This window comes from Octopus sinensis, linkage group LG1, assembly GCF_006345805.1.
Source record: "Octopus sinensis linkage group LG1, ASM634580v1, whole genome shotgun sequence".
NCBI classification, from domain to species: Eukaryota; Metazoa; Mollusca; class Cephalopoda; order Octopoda; family Octopodidae; genus Octopus; species Octopus sinensis.
This window is the reverse complement of record NC_042997.1, coordinates 126,431,270-126,453,390: the sequence shown is the minus strand read 5'-3', so window position 1 is coordinate 126,453,390 and position 22,121 is coordinate 126,431,270. Positions and strand designations below refer to the sequence as shown.

General features: G+C 39.0%; 1 protein-coding gene across 2 annotated transcripts in view; it reads right to left on the bottom strand.

The window, feature by feature from the left end:
• The window catches only part of LOC115216786 (protein unc-13 homolog D), a 527,921-nt gene that overhangs the window by 291,488 nt on the left and 214,312 nt on the right, over nucleotides 1-22,121 (bottom strand). For both annotated transcript variants that reach the window (XM_036504398.1, XM_029786361.2), the window contains exon 6: nucleotides 3,161-3,277. In XM_036504398.1, coding sequence (XP_036360291.1) covers nucleotides 3,161-3,277 — 117 coding nt within the window. The remainder of the gene's footprint in view (nucleotides 1-3,160; nucleotides 3,278-22,121) is intronic.

Below are 22,121 nucleotides of genomic sequence, written 5' to 3'. Positions count from 1 at the left end.
TGTAGTACAAATGTTCTGTTTTTCATAAGTTTTGAATTAAAATCTTCCACCAAACCTTAGTCACAATTTATGTTCCTAACACTAGCTTAGTGATAGCTAAGTTATTTTACTAAATTTTTTGTTATATTTAAAATTAATTGAAAGAAACATAGAGCATCTCAAAAGAAATATGGTAATAAAAGAGTTCAAATATATAATAGAGAAACAATTTTTAACCCTTTTGATGCCAACCTGGCTGAAACCACTTCTGGCTCTGTAGTACACATGTTTTGTTTTCATAAGTTTTGAATTAAAATCTTCCACCAAACCTTAGTCATAATTATGTTCCTAATACTAGCTTACTGATAACTAAGTTATTTTACTAAATTCTTTGTTATATTTAAAATTAATTGAAAGAAACAAGAGCATCTCAAAATAAATACAGTAACGAAAGGGTTAAAACAGGAAGTTTATATCACATGACCAAGAGATCAAGGATAGTTTCAGGCCATCCAGTATCAAAAGAGTGAACAAATATTTCATTAGCATGTTTAGTTGAGTTCAGTTCATCAGGAGAAGGCTGTCTCTCATCTGCTAAATTCTACAAAAAGCTGTTAGGAGTATTATCTAATGATAAGCTTATGATTTGAAAGATGACAAGATTATACAGTTGTGACACATGACATGTGATTTGAGAGAGGGTTAGGTATTTGTTTTGGTTTTTTTTTTTTGTAATCATTTAGTCAGAAGAAAGGATAAGACTATTGACCCTAATACAGTTCTATATTTAAGAGATGAGGAATTATGTACATTATTTACATTATTTACAATTGATGGATATTTGTCCTCATCTTGTTTGTTGTTAACAAGTTTCATCTTAGCTGGTCTTGAGCAGCTAATATGAAACCGTCACCCTCCGCTTTTAGCCCTGAGCTTCATAACCATTGGTGCGTGTGTTTATTATTATTGTTATTGTTGTTGTTGTTGTTGTTATTATTATTATTATTATTATTATTATTATTATTATTATTATTATTATTATTATTCAGGTCACTGCCTGGAATCGAACTCAGAATCTTGGAGTTAGTAGCCCACGCTCTTAACCACTGTGCCATATGCCCACAGGCATATAGCGTAGTGGTTAAGAGCTCAGGCTACTAACCCCAAGATTCCGAGTTCAATTCCAGGTGGTGACCTGAATAATAATAATAATAACATCGAAAAATACCTTAGGAATGAGAACCCAAGTTCAAAATTTCCCCAAGACACCTGATGAAGGCTGGAGGGTATATCAGCCGAAATGTTGTGTTAACAACAAACAAAATGTGGACAAATATCCATCAAATGTAAATAATGTAAATAATGTACTATTGACCCTTTATGTATACTGCTTATATTAGTCAGGCTGGTGTCGTCATCTTGGTTGTTGCTTTCACTCCGTTTCAACTGTTGTATGCCCCAACTTTCTTCAGGTGTCTAATGTTGAACTCAGCTTTCCTATCAGAATTTCAAACCTAAACCTTTAATTGATCCACAGATGTATACTGTTTTCATTATGCTCTCTATTTCATGACTTTTTTTTTCCTTCAGTTGATTTTGTGTGAATTACCTTAGTGTGTTGCATAGGATTGAACTCAAAACCTCTAGGTGACTGAACTGCATTAACTAACATCTTTATCTACTATGCTCTGATACAACAATCGAATTCAACACAAGACACCTGAAGAAGGCTAGAACGTACAAAAGCTGAAATGTAGTAAAATCAGCAATCACAAAGAGTAAATCAGTCTAATATAAACAGAATACATTATATAAATTCCTCATCTAAGAAATATAGAATTGTAACCTTTATTCTAACCTTTATTTGTGTTTTTATTTTTGCTTCTTTTTTCTTCTTTTTTGGTGATATCTATGACTCATTTGAGAAAGAGAAAAAAATATTATTCTCAAACTCAAAACTTGGTCTAAGTTCTTGCAAACATTATGAACTCCACTAAAAGTACCTAAAGATCAGATGGTTGCATTAAACCAATCACCAGTATAAGTTTTTACTACCTAAAAGATTAGCTCTACTAAAACACTGCATTAAATAGTGAAGCAACTTTAATTAACTATCAGGTCATTAAGAATGAAATGTTTGATTTTGAACTGAAATATTCGATTTTACTTTCAAGAAAAAGCTTTTGAACTGAAAGTTTATTTTACTCTCAAGAAAAAGCAATGCAGTTAATCAAAATATGCACCTAAGTTATCAACACAATTTTGCCATTTTATTGGTAGCTTATTTATGTTGGCAGTGAAGAATTCTGGAGAGCAAGAGGTGAGGAAATCACAAAAGGCTATCTTGGCATCTTCTTCAGATTTGAATTTTTTTCCTTGCAAAAAGTTGTCTAAAGCCTGGAAAATGTACTAGTCAGTTGGTGCAAGGTCTGGTGAATATGGTGAATGGCAGAGTTCTTCCAAGTTCAGTTCCTGTAACTTGAGTAGCATTCTTTGTATAACATGTTGTCGAGCATTGCCTTGCAAGAGAATTGGTTTGTCTCTATTGAACAGCAAGTTTCAAGATGACGTGTTATTTGATGTTCATTCAGTTCATGTGGTACCCACTTGTCCAGCTTCTTTACCTTGCTGATTTGTTTCAGAAGGTCAAATACAGTTGGAATCGAAACATCAAACCCTATTGCTAACTAATGCATAGTTTGTATCCACTTCCACTACAGTTTCCAGCTCATCATTATCCATCTTGGTCTCAGGTCTACTACAGGCCTGATTTTCAAGACCAAAGTCACCAGATCGGAACTTCCCAAACCATCGATGTACAGTGTGCTCATTTTCCACATCTTCACCAAACACCTCATTGATGTTTCAAGCTGTCTGGGATGCATTGGTTCCATGATGGAATTCATATTTATAAACAATGTGAACTTTTTATTTATCCATGGGTTCACAAAAATTGATTTACAAAAGAAAACTCACAATATAATCAGACACCATGAATTGCATTTCGAAAAGTGATGATGTAATTCTTCAACGTTGTAAAACAAAGAATTGTCAGGATAAAACATTAGAGTTAACAACTGTTAAACTTGATGCATAAGAAAATCAGACATTTCATTCATAATGACCTGATAATTAATAAAATTATTTAATTAATCAGATAAAAACTATTAAACAAACAAACCTCTTAAAATTCAAGCTTTTTTCCAAAGGCTGTTTAGCAAAAACTTCAAGATTTGAACTACTGGTCTGTTGGTAGACATTTACATGTAACTCTTCTGTCAGAATATTTGTGACCTCTCTGTGGACAGAAAACAAATAGGTGACATTTAAGGGTGGCTACAACATGATGTTGTGACAAATTGTTAGAAGTCAGTCGTTTTGAATGAATTTATTTATGTTCATCTAAGAAGAAACATTAGCCAAAGCTTGGGCAGACAAAAAAATTCCAGTAAAATACAAAATACAACTATGAAAAAGTAAATGGTATGATGGGATGGGCATGAAAAGATTGTCACATGGTATGGTTTAGATAGAAGGGCAAACTTGTCAGTGAGTTCATCAAAGCAGAACCTGTATAGTAGTAGTAGTAGTAGTAAGTAATGGTAGTGGTGGTGGTGGTGGCGGTGGCGGCGGTGGTGGTGGTGGCGGTGGCGGCGGTGGTGGTGGTCGTGGTCGTATTGATGGTGGCGGCGGTGGTGGTGGTAGTGGCAGCGGTGGTGGCACCAGCAGCAGCTGCAGCTGCAGTAGTAGTCGTAGTAGTAGTAGTAGTAGAAAAGACGTAGCAGGAATTAATGACTGCAAAGTGTTAGTAACCATAACCAATGATTGTTGATCATTGGTGTGTGAAGACTTTACTTATCAGAAAGATATGGATATGATTTAGAACGTTTGAACATTTATACCTGTGTGTGTGTGGTTGTGTGCGTGTTTGTGTCTGGGTGTGTGCATGTGACTGTGTGTGCGGCTGTGTTTGTGTGCAGCTGTGTGTAGTTGTGTTTTATAAACACATCATCTTAGATATATTGATAGTTATCTAATGCAAGATAGACTTGGTGTTGTAAAATGTTTTCTGTATTAATATAATCATTTAGTGACAGATAGATTCTATATATGGACAAATTTATCAGATTACATTGCCAAACATGTCAAAGACTTTGGTTACATCAATGACAAAAGACTTGTTTAGCATGAGCCAACAAAGAGGTGAGGCCCTTCCATGGTCAATCATCCTGCAAGAAATAGAAACCAATTTTCCTCAAATGAGACCATATCACCTTAGAAAATAAAAGCCAGACTAGTTAATACAACATTGAATAAACAATGTCTAAATAAAAGATGGGGCTGTCATGGCTGGAATACTTTTGATTACTCTTTTACTCTTTTACTTGTTTCAGTCATCTGACTGCGGCCATGCTGGAGTACCGCCTTTAGTCAAGCAAATCAACCCCAGGACTTATTCTTTGTAATTCTCTTTTGCCGAACTGCTAAGTTACGGGGATGTAAACACACCAGCATCGGTTGTCAAGCGATGTTGGTGGGGACAAACACAGACGCACAAACATACACACACACATACATATATACGATGGACTTTTTCATTTTCAGTCTACCAAATCCACTCACAAGGCTTTGGTCGGCCCGAGGCTATAGTAGAAGACACTTGCCTAAGGTGCCACACAGTGGGACTGAACCTGGAACCATGTGGCTGGCAAGCAAGCTACTTACCACACAGCCACTACTGTGCCTATCTGCTTAATTAAGATAAGGAACATGATAATAACTTGATTTTGTTTAAGGCTATTAAAAGCTAAACACTGATGTCCTGTAGGTAGTACCTATTCTCACTTAAAGGTGGATGTTGTGTCAGACCACAGAGCACTGCAGTATTTATTATGAAGGACACTCTCATATTGGCTTTTGGTGCATATAAGCACTCTTGTTTATATCACTAGTGGGGTGATAAATCGCCCACTGTTGCCATGCACCAAAAGCCAAAATGAGTGTTTCTCTCATGGTAACTACCACAGTGTTCTGTGTGTTAACATATCCACATTTAAATCATCATCATCCTCATCATCATCATCATCCAGTGTTTTAAATCCATGTTTTGTCCCCATTAACAGGGGTGGCCAGATCTACCTCAATGCCATAGCAGCTGAGGCAGGCAGGAGCATCCCACCTTAACCTTTGGGCAGGCTGGCTGGTGCTCATTCTCCCTTGCTATCATGAGGCCTTTGTGGAGCTGGATTTACTATGGTGGGGAATGCCCTTGCTTACCCCCAACCTCAGTTTCTTAACATGAGTGGTCCCAAGACCAAGGCCTCTACCACGATTTTTAAGAAATGTAGTGGAAAACTAGCTCGGGAAGGCAGGGACACTACTCTCTGAGACTCCTTTCGGAGCACCACCACCCCCACCTATTAAATGGGGTAAATATTGTCTTTTGGCATTAATGCTGCTTCAGTTGCGAACAACTATTTATTAATGTCTATCTTCTACAGGAAAAACTTTCCAGTGAATGTGGCTTTGCAGAAGCCATTCTGATGTTGACTGAGACAGAAGAGAGAGAGAGAGGGAGAGAGAGAGGGAGAGAGAGAAATTCCATATAGTATTGAAGGTTATCACTTACAATAATTTCCATTTCTTCACAGATGTCTGATGATGTGGGAGCAATAGGGCAGACATTGATTAGAGCAGGTTATGACTAGAGAAATTGCCTTTCTCAGGGATGGGATATGGCCATATTCAAAGAAGCAGAGGTCTGGAAAGTATTATCATGGAAGGAAGAATAGAGGATAGTAGATCAAGAGACAGGCATATAATGCAAAGGATGGACAATATCCTGAGTTGGTTAGACAAAAGTAGCAAGGCAGATGAAGAACTCGTGCTTAATCAGAAAGACCTTCATTATAGTGCCATCAATGTGCTGCAGGTGTCTGATACATGATGACAATTACATATAGAAAGAAAGGCTGAAGAATTCTGTTTTGTCAGGAGATAATTGAAACGCTCTTTGTTCAAAAGTATTGGCCAAAATATTATCATGTTCCAATACAAAGCCCTCGATGGAACCTAAAGAATAGGAAAATTATCACAACTGGTAGTTTGTGGTTGATACTATTGTTCACCTCCAGGCTGACCTTGATTGAGCAGACCTAGGGTTAAAGAGGTTCCAACCATGACCATATATCTTTCAGACTTAGCACTACATTACACACAGTGTTTCATTTTTTTTGAGATAATTGGATATTTGTGAGAGATTTGACTGTTATTTTTAGTAAGTAAAAAGCACCCATGCTGGTACCACATAAAAAGCACACATGCCAGTACCACGTAAAAAGCATTTATGCCAGTACCACATAAAAAAGCACCCATACTGGCACCATGTAAAGAACACTCATGCCAGTGCCATATAAAAAGCATTCATGTGGCACGATGTAAAAAAGGACCTGGTACACTCTGTAAAGTGCTTGGTGTTAGGAAGGGCACACCCAGCTGTAGAAACCATGACAAAACAGACAACTTGGGGCCTGGTGCAGTCCTTTAGCTTACCTACTCCAGTCAAACTGTCCAAATCATGCCAACGTAGAAAACAGACATTAAATGATGATGATGAGGAGGAGGAGGAGGAGGGATGGGGAGGAGGTGGAGGAAGTAACCACATACATGATCTCATCTTGGCATGGAAATGACAATGAAGACAACAGCAAGAAAATGTGTGTGTGTGTGTATTTGTTATGGGGGACGTATGCATGTATTAAGTTATGGTGATGTATGTGTATGTATCTATCTGAGTGTGTTTGTGTGTATTAATGAATGTGCATGCATGTTTGTCTTAAGGTGTGCTTAAGTTTATGCAAGCATGTATGTCAATGTTTGTGTGCTTATATGTGTATGTGTGCTTGTGTGTGTGTGTGTATGTGTGTGTGTGTGTGTGTGTGTGTGTGTGTGGTGTGTGTGTGTGTGTGTGTGTGCTCATGCAGTAGGGGTGGTTCAAGCAACATGAGATCTTGGCAAGAATACCACAATGATACATGACAAATTCATTTCCAAAACGAGAAAAAGTCACTCCATTATAACACAAAGCTTGACTTCTTCAGTTTCCAAGACAAATAATAAAAACGAGACGAGAAATGTGTGTTGCCAGTGTCGGAAAATATCTTGTTGTTAGAAGTGAAATATTGGTGCAAAATGGTGCCAGATAATGAAACATAATTCGTAAACTGTGACAAGATTAAGAGATAAAAACATAAAAGTAAAAAATTAAAAACATAAAAACAAGAAGAGCTTGTTTCTTCTTTTCTTTATAATGACATCACTGATGCTGTCAATAGATAACCGAAACTAAAACAGTTTATCACATAATACCAATAGTTGACAGCTTATCCTCTCTTACACTTGTTTTAATTCTCTTTAATCATGAAAATTATCTTTCCCCTCTGCAACTTGCTGCCATCACACTTTAAAAGAAACCAAAGTAGAGCTTGGACGATTGGCAAAGCTGACGGCATGTTGTTCTGGAATTTGACATGATAGAGATCTTAATGGAACAGATCTGTGCAGCTTTATTATTACTAGCAGTAGTAGTGTTAGTATTATTAGTAGTATTAGTATTTATCATCATCATCATCATCATCATCATCATTATCATTATTTTTATTATTATTATTGTCGGTTTGTTTATGTGACTGAGGTTGACCCAAAGGAGGGAAAATAGATATATATTTGTTGTATTTGATAACTTTTTTCAAACAGCATGGAGATCTTTCATTAGATCGTGGTTTCCTTTATATTTAAGAACAAACATTACCGACCACACATACTTAAATCATAATTTCCGTGTATTTGCCAGTAGGCTCCAGTCTCACATGGAGGGGAATATTCCCTAAAAAAAAATGTTGGGTGTTAAAACACCTGGAAGTCATGGACTGGCAAAATAAGTCACCTCTAATCCCATCCAGGAGCAATGGATGTTGGTGTTACGCCATTTTTGATGTTGATGTTGATAAACCACAAAAATGGTGAAACATCAATGTCCATCCCTCTTGGATGGGATTAAAGATGAGTTATCATACTTTCCATGACTTTCAGGTGTTTTAACACCCAAACAGATGTATTAGTTTAATGTTCAGGAAGTGAAAAAGTCTTTAACGTTTCAAGCCTACGCTCTTCCACAGAAAGGAACACAGAAAGAAACAAAGAGAGAAAATAAAGAGAGAATATATATATATATATTATTTAGTCAACAGAATATATGCTTTTATGTGCTACTATTAGTTTCATGTGATGAAAGCATACCAGACAGTATTTTTTAACATGTCTGGTTTCTCAGTGCAATCTTCAGGTACTACCCACATGGCATAGCAAACTAAAAATAGGATGAGAGAAAAAGCAAGAAAAGGTGGGAAAGAAATAGATATAAAAGGTATAAGGTTAAAAAATAAGAAAATGGGGAAAAATAACCCAGTACAAAGCAAAAGTGGGGATTAGTGTTATTTTCCCTTTGACCATAAAATATAAGGCTGAAAAGATAGTGACTTAGAGTCTGTGGTAGAGTTGTTCAATCCAGAGAGGATGGTATTTTCCAATTTGTCAATAGGAACTTAGCCATATGCTTACAACTGCCCTTCCAAACACCAACCACTTTACAGTGTGGATTGGATGATTTTTACGTGACACCAGCACCAAGTAACTTGCAAAACAAAGATCTTTTGAGGGATAGGGGGCATGGGAGGAGGTGGCCTTGTGTCAGGTGATGAGAGGCTAGAGTGTGACAAACGGATAGAAACAGGTGTCCTGCTGTAGAGGAGATATATGGTTACCTAGTCAGAGGGAGAGAGCAAGGGAGGTAGATGGAAACTGAAAGAAGCGCATATATATATATATATATATATATATAATATATATATATATATATATATTCATTTATATATCGTACTTAGTCAAATTTACTATGGTATTCACACAGAGATAACATCTCTTATGGATGCACTGTTTTTTAAAAACACAATATATATCGGAGGGAGATGAAAAATTGTCCCAGCTGTGGCAAGTGAGAATGCTAGACACATTTCTGTTGCATTGGGTACTGTCAATAGTGTGTACTCACAGCCAGTATGCTTAAATGAAATTTGTCACCACTGATATGTTGTGAAATGATAAGTAAACAAACAGTGGAGTTAAAAATATCCATCTGACTACCGCAAATCCTCGAGTATAATCTGCATATTTTTTCCCAAAATTTAAAGGTCAAAATCCCTAGTGCGTACTATATACAAGGTTAAAAATGAAAAATATTTTTTAAGCACTGTCCGAGTCTCTATTTGCTGTCCAGCAATGTTTATTCAGATGCATTTTGTGATGTCGGGCACGAAAATACCTGAAGCTAAGCCTGAAAGCAATGAAGTCATAAAAGAATCATCCATAACTTGCAGTAAGCAACATTTATTAAACATTATTACTGTTATTTCTTTATTTTCTGCAAGCAAAATGCACAAAAAAGCTACGCGTTTGCATTATGTTATATATACAATAATAATAAAGGACGTTACCGTATGCATTTTTACAAACCAAGGATGTTATATAGACCTCCTTGACTCACGTTAGAGAAGGGGTGCATATTATACACAAGGTTTAGGTTTTTCAGGGGTACAGCCCCCTAAAAATCCCCTGCGTATTATACTCAAGGGTGGACTATACTTGAGGATTTATGGTAAATGAAAATAAATAATATGTATATGGCTGCTTTAAACTAATACTGCTTTTGTGGCATATAAAAAAATTTTAACTTTCCTAAACTTCTACACATCTCCCCTCTTCCTCCTCCTTTCCTTATTCACCCCCAGAGAACTGCAGATTTTTCTGGCTCTTCTTCATTTTATCATATACCTTTTCTCATTCTTTTCATCTTTTCAACCACCATCTCTCTCTCTATTTTTGTCTGATGCAGGACTACTGTCTGAAACATCAAAACTCTTTCCTTTCTTTTAAAGTGTTAACTGGTAAATGTCTTAAAGCTTCTTCTTACAATGTCTTTTTTGTGTGTTCATTGCCATGATGGCCGTCCACTCGTGACCAAGGAAGACCATTGCCGACCTTCAGGAACATTGTGCGCTCTAGGACTAACTTATATTTTGCATTTGCGGCTCCGTTGGTGGCTAATGAGCACTGCTCTTGACAAGCATACATGACTGCAAACATTGCAGACCAAGCTTTCCCCATTCACTATACGAGCCGTGCGCTTTCGCGCAGCTCGCCTAAGTTTTTCATGCTGGATACGTGCTTTCTCAAAAGTGTCGATCCCCTCCTTAGCCTGCTTCCTCCATCTGTGGCGATGACAGACATTGTTCTCCCAGTCAGTGTCCTGCATATCAAAGGCCTTTAACGAGGACTTAACACAGTCCTTAAATCGCAGCCTTGGTTTCTGCCAGAGTCTCCTTCCATTCGCAAGTTCTCCATAGAGCATCTGCTTAGGAATCCTTCTATCCTCCATTCTAATAAGGTGTCCAGTCCAACACAACCAGTGCTTGTGTACCATCGCCTCAATACTCAAGATATCAGCTGTCCTCAGGTTCTGTGTGTCTGGAATTTTTGAGGTCCAGCCAACATTGAGAATGTGTCTGAGACATCTCTGATGAAAACGTTCAAGGACCCTTACCTGACGTTTGTACAGAGTCCATGTCTCACATGAGTAGAGAAGCAATGTCAGTACACAAGCACAGTACACAGCAACTTTTGTTCTGCTTGCAATGCCATGTTGGGACCAGACACGAGACTGAAGAGACCAGAAGGAATTTGTTGCTCTCTGCAACCTGAAAGATATTTCCTCATCCAGGGAGCAAGAACGGCTGAGTGTGCTGCCCAAGTAGACAAACTTGTCTACTACCTTCAGAATTGTTCCTTCAACCAAGATAGCTGGTTCATTGCCATACACACATGCATACATACATACACACACACGCACACACAAATATATATACACATAGTATTCTGTTCTTTGATGATAAGATCAAAAAGCTCCATCTCGTGAGAGATATATATTACAATTATTATTTAATAAACACAAAAGATGCTTTTATGTGCTACTGTTAGTTTTATGCAATGAAAGCATGCCAGACAGTATGTTTTAACATGTCTGATGTCTCAGCACAATCTTCAGGCACTGCCCACATGGCATAACAAGCTAAAAATAGAAGGCTAGGATGAGTGAAAAGTGAGAAAAGATGAGAAAGAAGTAGATATAAAAGTAGTATATAAAAGCAGATATAAAAGGAAGATTGGAAAACCAGAAAACGAAAAAGAAAACAGAAAGAAGCAAAAAGGGGAGAAATTAGTGTTAATTCCCTTTCAACCGTAAAATATAAGGCTGAAAAGATAGTGGCCTAGACCAGTGCTTCTCAAACTATCTAATGTTTTGTAATGGCAGTTTTTTTCCAGTGTGTCAGGGACTGGTAATATTTTTTAGCAATACTAATTTATACAGGAAACAACCACTCCGAGAGTGTAGTGGATGACACGTAAAAGCACCCACTACACTCTCGGAGTGGTTGGCGTTAGGAAGGGCATCTAGCTGTAGAAACTCTGCCAGATCAAGATTGGAGCCTGGTGCAGCCATCTGGTTCGCCAGCCCTCAGTCAAATCGTCCAACCCATGCTAGCATGGAAAGCGGACGTTAAATGATGATGATGATAAAAGTTAACAATTTTTTAAGTATTTATTTTGTAAACAAATAATACAATATTACATAAGCATCTTATAAGCATTTTATAATGTTTCTTTCTTTTCTGGAAACTCGCCTTGCACCAGCAGCTGATGGCTCATGGACTGGCACCAGTCTGTGGACCACCACTTTGGGTAGCACTGCCCTAGAGCTTGTGGTACAACTGCTCCATCCAGAGAGAGTGGTAAAAACCCTGCCAAAACAGACAGTGAAGCCTGGTGCAGTCTTCTGCCTAACCACTTCCAGTAAAAACATCCAACCAATACCAACATGGAAAACAGACATCAAATGATGTGTGTGTGCATTCATGCATGCATGTGTGTGTATGTGTGTGTACATACACATATGCATACATACAGAGAAGGAGCACAACAGTGTTTCACAACAGCCCTACTGTTCTTATTTGGCACACAGATGTATATAAAGGCCTCCATCTTCAAGTTGTATTTTCGACAAGTCATGCCAATGAATAGAACCAGTGGAATTTGTTCACAATACTATGTTGGTTGGATGGGGCTTCTCTTCTTCTCCAGCACAGCATCTCATCACTTCTTCCCATGTCTTGATTGGTTTTCTTCCTCCACAGATTCCTTCCAGATCTCTTATGACTTCTTTATCCAACTACCATTCTCCTTATGCATCACATCTCTGTTGTGATGATCTTCTTTTTTACACATTACATTTGATTATTATTTTTGTATTCAATTTTTTTCTCAGTTCATTTGTGTTCTGTCTTCCATGTATTGTTATCATAACTCATCCAGCAGAACATACTCATCTCATTTCTTCTCCATCCTCCATATTCATTACTCATACCTTTTTTTCTACTATTCAATAATGCACTTTGTATATTTTAAACATGCACATCATAAAAATCTACCCTTTTCAATTCCTTTTCGGCATATCAATCATGCTCATCTCCAAAATATTAATAGAATCCTACCATTTTTCTTTCCTGCAGACCAAAACTTTGGTGTTTACTAGACTTTCTTTCCGACTTTCAAATTTCTTTCAAATTCATCTATGAGAATTAAGACACCAGTATACAGAAGTTCCCATGGACAGCTGGTCTTAAATTCCTCTGTTATCGCCTGGACTAATACTATAATAAACTAGAAAGACTGGGAAATGGACCATGACCATCACCTCTGTACACTAACTTCCTCACAATATTCATTTCTAGCTCTCATCTTACTGACAGCATTTACTCTTTTACTTGTTTCAGTCATTTGACTGTGGCCATGCTGGAGCACCACCTTTAGTTAAGCAAATCGACCCCAGGACTTATTCTTTGTAAGCCTAGTACTTATTCTATCGGTCTCTTTTGCCGAACCGCTAAGTTACGGGGCTGCAAACACACCAGCATCGGTTGTCAAGTGATGTTAGGGGGACAAACACAGACACACATACATATACACACACATACATATATATATATATACATACATATATACGACAAGCTGCTTTCAGTTTCCATCTACCAAATCCACTCACAAGGCTTTGGTAGGCCCGAGGCTATAGTAGAAGACACTTGCCCAAGGTGCCATGCAGTGGGAATAAACCTAGTACCATGTGGTTGTTTAGCAAGCTACTTACCACACAACCACTCCTGCGCCTATTTCTGTATCCCTCATTAGCAATCACTAGACTACAAACAATAGTATCTTGTCAATAGCCTTACCCAGGTAAATGAATACTAGGAGCAGAGGTTAATTCAATGCTCAGAACTTCTCCAAGAGTTGTCTCGAATGAAAAATAGCTTTTGCAGTACCCTGTCCTGATACAAATCCAAACTATATCTCATCTAAGCTAATTTCATCCTAGTTAGTTATGCTATAATTCCTTGTTACATAACTCAGCCATACATTTTGTGGTTATTTCTTTCTAGAGCATCTCCTTTACATCTAAGTAACAACCTCTCAGGGTTCAACTGCTTATCCTTAACAGCCATTTTGACCATACAACACTCAACTTCATTCGCTGATCTCTAGTTGGATCTACCTGGGGCATTCTCTCTCTCCCTCTCTCCCTCTCTCTCTCTCTCTCTCTCTCTCTCTCTCTCTCTCTCTCTCTACGTATATATACAAGTAAAAGCACCCACTACACTCTCGGAGTGGTTGGCATTAGGAAGGGCATCCAGCTGTAGAAACTCTCCCAGATCAGACTGGAGCCTGGTGCAGCCATCTGGTTCACCAGATCTCAGTCAAATTGTTCAACCCATGCTAGCATGGAAAGCAGGCGTTAAATGATGATGATGATGATGATGATAATGATACATGTTTATCTCTTTCTCTTCTCTCCCCTTCTTTCTTTCTCTCCCTCTCTCTCTCTCTCCTTTCTTCCTTTCTCTCTCTCTCTTTCTCTCATGCTTTCTCCTAATTCAGAAACTCATAGTTTTTCTATCTCCTTCTTAGCCTCAGTGAACACAGGTGCACCATTATCACACCTTCACCAACAACATCCTGATTCATACAGACATCGTTTGCAATCTTGAACATCTCTCACATCACAGAGCTTAGGCAAGCCTCTTTACTTTCCACTTCTCTCCATTCTATGTAAACTTAACATCTGGCTTCTCTTCATACTGTTTCTTTCTACCTCTCCTTTCTTCCATTCTAGAAAGCATGGCCTGTCCCTTATCATTTATGGCTCTATCTACATTACTACATTGCCATTCCACAATCATGTCCCCTTCCATCTAGCTGGAACCATACACCATCTGCAGACCCACTCTGTGACTCACAGAAGGCTGACTCTCAGAAACCCACAGAAACCCTCAATTCTCCTCCTTCTGAACATTCAAGTCACAAAGGAAAATGAAATAAACAGAACTGTATCTCCTCCACCTTCATAGTACTTGCTTGTCACCCTAGTACTTCCTTGGACTTTGTTCCTTTTTGAGCCATGCCTGGCTCATAAGGGCTGGTTTCTCGGTTTCCTTGGCGTATAGGTTCCCCACCTGGATGGGACACCGGTCCGTCGCAGGTGAGCTGCAAGATGCAGGAGGAAAGAGCGAGAGAAAGTTGTGGTGAAAGAGTCAGCAGAAGCTCGTCATTACCTTCTGCCGGATCCATGTGGAGCTTAGACGTTTTGCTCATAAACACACACATCGCCCGGCCTGAGATTCCAACCCACGATCCCTCGACCGCGAGTCCACTGCTCTAACTACTAGGCCATGTGCCTCCACTTTCCTTGGACTTGTATCAAACTGAGGGATTTTTTAGCTGTCATATCTTCCTTATCCAAACTGTTTTTTTTCTCTCTTTGGTCCATCTAGTTCTAACTCTAAAGTCACTAATCACTAGTCTGTGTTGAGTGTTAGATTCTTCACCAGGAAAAGACTTAGTATTCACAACCATCTGTCTATTCAGCTTCCTGTTTGCATATCAATATATGTTTTTATTTTCCTATTGTTTTTGTACCAATGCCATCACCACCACCACCAACAACAACAACAATAACAACAACAAGAGCTCTAACACGATCAGTAAAGTGTGATAGACAATATAATGAGATAAAACTGATTTTTATCAATGCAATATACTTCAATCTGTGTAGGAGATAAAACTCCAATCTGTACATGAAATCACTACACACCTCCCCTGCCACACATACACACACACACACATACACACACATACATACACACACACATATACATACATATACATCTTCAAGGCTGAATACTTATATCATACATACATACATACATACATACATACATATACATATATATATATACACATACATACTTACATACATACATACATACATACATATATACATATATGTGAGTGTGTGCATGTGTCATCACCATTTTATATATATGAGAATGTATGTATACAAGCAGATACATGCACACACACACACACATACAGATTTTCCCTCTCATCCTCTCTCATCTTCTCCCTCTTCTTCCACTCAACCCCCTTCTTTTCTCTTTCTATCTTTTCTTTTCTCTCCATCCCTTCTCTTTCTCTCCCTTTCTCTAACTCTCTGACTCTCTTTCTCTCACTCTCTCTCTTACTCTCTCTCTCACTCTCACCCTCTGTCTCTCTCACTCTCTCTCTCTCTCTGTCTCTCTCTCTACTAAACAATAGACCATGTAATCAAAGGCAACTTTATGACTGGAGAACATTTAAAGCTTTTGTTTTTGCTGTTGTTATTTAGCCCCAGGTCAGCTTCTGATGAAACAGACCTATTGCAGCTCACTCTGTAACCACATGGTTTCAGGTTCAGTCCCACTGGGCAGCACCTTGAGCAAATGTTTTCTACTACAGAGCTGGGCAAACCAATACATTGTGAGAGGATTTGGTAAATGGAAACTGAAAAGAAGCCTGTCGTATATATGTATATATATATGTGTGTTTGTGTGTCTGTGTTTGTCCCTCCAACATCGCTTGACAACCGATGCTGGCGTGTTTACGTCCCCGTAACTAAGCGGTTCAACAAAAGAGACCAATAGAATAAGTACTAGGCTTACAAAGAATAGGTCCTGGAGTCGATTTGCTTGACTAAAGGTGGTGCTCCAGCATGGCAGCAGTCAAATGACTGAAACAAGTAAAAGAGTAAAAGAGAGTTCTCAGAGCTCAACTATCGAACTACCATATTTGATGGCCTATAAAACATACCATTTTTACACCAAAATGGCTTTAAAAATCCCCCTGTGTCCAATGCACTCAATGTAGGCTCAAAACTCATGACTATTGGCTGAAAGTATACATCAGGGGTCATGTAGATGTAGCCTAGTAGCCTAGCAGCCATCTATTGGTGAACAATCACCTACGGTTTGTTTATATCGAATGTGGATGCAATAAATTGCTTATAAACACCAGTAATAACATAAAGTTATACAGATAAGTGAAGGAATTAAAACATTATTCTAGTGGTAATTTATTTTACAAAAGTATAGCTTAGGCTAGGGTGCATCCTATGCATTCATCCATAGGTCATCAAATACGGTAATTTGTGAGTGCATAACAAGTGGTGGGTGATAAGATAAAGTCACTTGGGTAAGGAATGACCATTCTTCTTTTCTCTTTAAATAATGTTTCTTCATCATCATCATCGTTTAATGTCTGCTTTCCATGCTAGCATGGGTTGGATGGTCTGACCGGGGTCTGGGAAGCCAGGAGGCTGCTCCTGGCACCAGTCTGATCTGGCAGTGTTTCTACCTCTGGATGCCCTTCTTAATGCCAACCACTCCGTGAGTGTAGTGGGTGCTTTTTACATGCCACCAGTACAGGGGCCAGAGGAGGCTGGCAAACGGCCACGATAGTTTGTTGCTTTTTACGTGTCACCGACATGGATGCAAGTCAGGCGGCGCTGGCATCAGCTACGTTCAGACGGTGCTTTTTACATATCACCAGCACAGGTATCTTAACTACAATTTCCATTTGATTTGCATTTTGGTGTTGGTGTTGACATACTTGACACAATAGGTCTCCTCAAGAACAGCGGGTCACTCAACAATCCAAGGTTAGCACAGCAGGCCATCCTGCACGCCATGAACTCACTTCATTTGTCAGGTCTTCACAGTCACAGCATATCTTAGAGATCTCGGTCTTTGTCATTTCCTCTGTGAGGCCCTACATGCCACCGGCATGGGTATCACAACTACAATATCCATTCGGTTTTTATTTTGATGTTGTGTGTATATTATATATATACTGTTTAGATCTTGTCTACAGAATTCATATTTTTTCCATCCAAATGATTTTGAAAACTGTAGAACAAATGATAATCAAATGGGGCAATAACCAGCAAATATGTTAAGTGGGGCATCGTTTCCCATTCAAACTACTCCAGCCTTTGGAATGTCATCCTCACTGTATGTGGCTAAGCATTATTCTGATGGAAGAACACCTTTCATTTTGAAACCAAAGATGGTTGTTTTTCTTCTAGTGCTGACTTAAACCACTCAAGCTGCTTGTGGTAGATTTCCTTTGTTATCATTTGGTTTGAGTTTAAAAGCCCAAAGTAGACTTAACCTTTCATAACCCACCAAACAAATAGCAACACCTTACATCGGTGAAGACCTTCTTTAGCTTGGGGTGCCGGTGTTTCTCCTTTTCCTACACACTGTCTTCAGTACTTGACATTTTTATAGAGAACCTATTTTTCATCACCAGTCACTATTCAGTCCAAAAAAGGTTCATTCCTGAGACATGACAGCAAAGAAAACTACACACTCACTCTTTACACGTGATTAGATGTGAAAAGTTTGTGAGGAACCCACTGACCCAATTTGCTGACTTTTCCGATGGTATGCAGGTATCAGAAAATGACCAAATCCAAGCTTCTCTGCTAGTTCCTCAACAGTTACGATAGGATTTTGTTCCACCAAGGTTTGCAGAACATCCTCATCAAGCTCTACATATCTTCTGGGACAAGGCTCATCTTCTGGAACCACTGTTGACACTGGCTTACACTTACTGTCCAATTTCCATTTACTGCATTAATATTCTTCACACATTCCATTGCGTTATTGCCTTTATTGAACTCATAAAGCAAAATATGTCAAATATGCTCCTGTGTCACTTCCATTATAGCTTTGAAAGAATAACTGTTAAAATCAAACTGCACTCTTCAAAACTTGTACTAAGAATAAGTACAAGGTAAAAGTATTACCTGCTTTTATGGCAAGTTGATGCAGATAGTTTATTCTGTTCCCTTCCAACTTTTTCTTCATTCAATTGAAAAAAACTACATTATTGATGGCATGACCCAATATGTACCTGTGAGATACTGGGTTGGTGTAATCGACTTACCCCTCCCCCAAAATCACTGGCTTTGCGCCAAACTTTGAAACTAATTTTCATAGATTGGCAATGCGATGAGCTGGCAGAATCGTTAACAAGCTGAGCAAAGCTTAGCAGCATTTCATCCATCTTTACATTCTGTGTGTCACCTTTAGCAAGTGTCTTCTATGACAGCCATCTGTAAAGTGGTTGGTGTTTGGAAGGGCATCCAGCCATAGAAACCATGCCACAACAGAAAATTGGAGTCTGAAAAGCTCCCCAGCTGGCCAGCTCCATGGCAAAACCATCCAACCCTTGCCAGTATGGAAAATGGACACTGAATGATGATGAGGATGATGGAGCATTTTTAGTGATAACAACTACATTCATTCCAAGCACCTCTGTAGTGCGTTCAAACATAACCAAAGTCAACCTTCTACCTTTTAAATGCAGGAGTGGCTGTGTGATAAGTAGCTTGCTTACCAACCACATGGTTCCGGGTTCAGTCCCACTGCATGGCACCTTGGGCAAGTGTCTTCTACTATAGCCTCGGGCCAACAAAAACCTTGTGATTGGATTTGGTAGATGGAAACTGAAAGAAGCCCGTCGTATATATGTATATGTGTATATATATGTGTGTGTGTGTGGTGTGTGTCTGTGTTTGTCCCCCTAACATTGCTTGACAACTGATGCTGGTGTGTTTACATCCCCGTAACTTAGTGGTTCAGCAAAAAAGACCGATAGGATAAGTACTAGGCTTACAAAAAATAAATCCTGGGGGTGATTTGCTCAACTAAAAGGCAGTGCTCCAACATGGTCGCAGTCAAATGACGGAAACAAGTAAAAGAGTAAAAAGAGTAAAAGAGTATATTTAGGTGACCAAATTAGCAGTGGAGGAGGATGTTCTGAAAACATAGTTACTAGAATAAGAATATGATGGGGAAAATTCAGAGAGCTATTACTTTTGATGACAACAAAAGACCTCTCTCTCTTTCTCAGATTGAAATACAGATTGTATGATGCTTGTGTATGAACTGTTATACTCCATGGTAGTGAGACCCCAGACCCTGAATGCAGAGGACATGTGAAAAGTCAGGAGGAATGAAGTTAGTACACAATGTTGGAAGTGCAACATCAGAGTTATTTACATTATTTACATTATTTACATTTGACGGGTATTTGTCCTCATCTTGTTTGTTTTTAACTGATATACCCTCCAGCCTTCATTAGGTGTCTTGGGGGAAATTTTGAACCTGGGTTCTCATTCCTAAGGTATTTTTCTCTTTCTCTCTCTTTCTCTTTCTGTCTCTCTTTCTATCTATCTCTCTTTCTCTCTCTATCCATCTTACTTTCTCTCTTTCTATCTATCTTCCTCTCTTTCTCTCTCTTTTTCTTTCTCTCTCTCTACCTCTCTCCCTCTCTCTTTCTCTCTCTTCCTCTCTCTCGCTCTCTCTATCTATCTGTCTAGCTAGCTATCTTTCTCTCTCTCTCTTTCTTTCTATCTCTATCTCACTTTCTCTCTCTCTTTCTCTTTCTTTCTCTCTTTCTCTTTCTTTCTCTCTTTCTCTCTCTCTCTATCTGTCTATCTTTCTCTCTTTTTATCTATCTTTCTCTCTTTCTCTCTCTCTTTTTCTTTCTCTCTCTCGACCTCTCTCCCTCTCTCTTTATCTCTCTCCCTCTCTCTCTCTCTCTATCTATCTGTCTAGCTAGCTATCTTTCTCTCTTTCTCTCTCCCTCTCTCTCCAACTGGGATACCCATGTATCTCCCCAACAGCAAAACACCTGTTTCTGTCCTCTCCATCACTTGGCACAAAATCCACCTCTCTCCATACCACTCACCCTCTTGGCTGGTGACCTCACTGGTGCCAGTGTCATATGAAAAGTACTCAGTGCACTGTGTAAAAAGTCCCGACACGAGGAAGGTCATCCATCAACAGACTCCAGGATTTGGTGCAGTCTTCCGGCTTGCCAACTCCTATCAAACCGTCCAACTTACGCCAGCATGGAAAACAAGCATTAATTGATGATGATGATGATGATGACAATGATGATGATGATGAGATGATATGATACGATGATGATGTGATGATGATGATGATGGTGGTGGGGTGGTGGGGTTGGTGGTGGTGAGGTGGTGGTGGTGGTGGTGGTGGTGGTGGTGGTGGTGATGGTGGTGATGATGACGATGACGATGATGATGATGATATATAGATAGATAGATGTGTGGGTAGGTAGGTAAGTAAGTAGAGACACAGACAGACAGGCAGGCAGACAGACAGGCAGACAGACAGACAGACAGACAGACAGACAGACAGACAGATAGATAGATAGATAGATAGATACATCGATAGACGAACAGACAGACAGAGAAAGGCAGGCAGACAGAGACAGACAGGCAGGCAGGCAGACAGAGACAGACCAGACAGACAGACAGACAGACAGATAGATAGATGAATTGACTAACAGAGACAGGCAGACACACACACAGACAGACAGGCAGGCAGGCAGACAGACAGACAGACAGACAGACAGACAGACAGACAGACAGACAGACAGACAGATATATAGATAGATAGATAGATAGATAGATAGATAGATAGATAGATAGATAGATAGATAGATAGATAGATAAACAGACAGACAGACAGATGTAACACAATTTCAGCATGGAAGTCACACGGCCATTCAAAACACACACAAACTGTTAAATTCACTTAAGCATTTATTATTTAGTGTCAAAAATTTGACACTAAATAAAAAAAAAATATTTAATTGAAGTTAACAGTTTTTTGTGTGTTTTGAAAGGCTAAGATGTTTCTTCAATGTTGTAATTGTTTTAGTTTCAACACAGTCTCGGATCAAATCACTTGTCAGACAAGATCTTCAAAATATAAATGTGTGTGTGTGTGTGTGTGTGTTTGTGTTTGTGTTTGTGTGTGCGTGTGTGTGTTTTAGAATGTGTCACTGTGTCTTAACATCACATGATAGTAGTAAATGAGAGTCATTCACATATGAGCAGTGTCGTTCAGTTTCCAGTGTTCAGCACAAAAAGAAAAAAAAAAGAAAGAAAGAATCAGAAAACGTTGTCTGGCCATGGTGGGGTTGGGGTAGGGGTGGTGGAGAATATTAATTACCTTGCTTGGAAACAGGTGAGGATTGGCGTGGCAGGAAGGAAGGACATGTGGCTGTGGGGAAAATCTGCCTCAAAAAAAAGGTCCATCCAACAGAAGAAGTAAGCAAGGAAAAATGGGTGTTAAAACAATGGTGGTGGGGGGGAGAAGAAGAGGATGGGAAAGAAGAGGCGAGGAAGAGCTGAGGAAGAGGAAAAGAGAAGAAGTGGAGGAGGGGAAAGAAGAGGAGGTGAAGAATGGAGGTGAAGAAGAGGAGGAGGGATAAGAAATGGATGGAGATAAGAGGGGAGGATGGGAGGAGGAGGAGGATGAGGAGATACTTATTTTATCAGTCTATTTTGCTGAAACGCTAAGTTACAGGGACATAAATACACCACCATCGGTTGTCAAGCGATATTGGGGGGGGGGCAAACACAGACACACAAGTATATACATACATACACACACACACACACACACATATATATATATACAACAATCTTCTTTCAGTTTCCATCTACCAAATCCACTCACAATGCTTTGGTCGGCCCAAGGCTATAGTAGAAAACACTT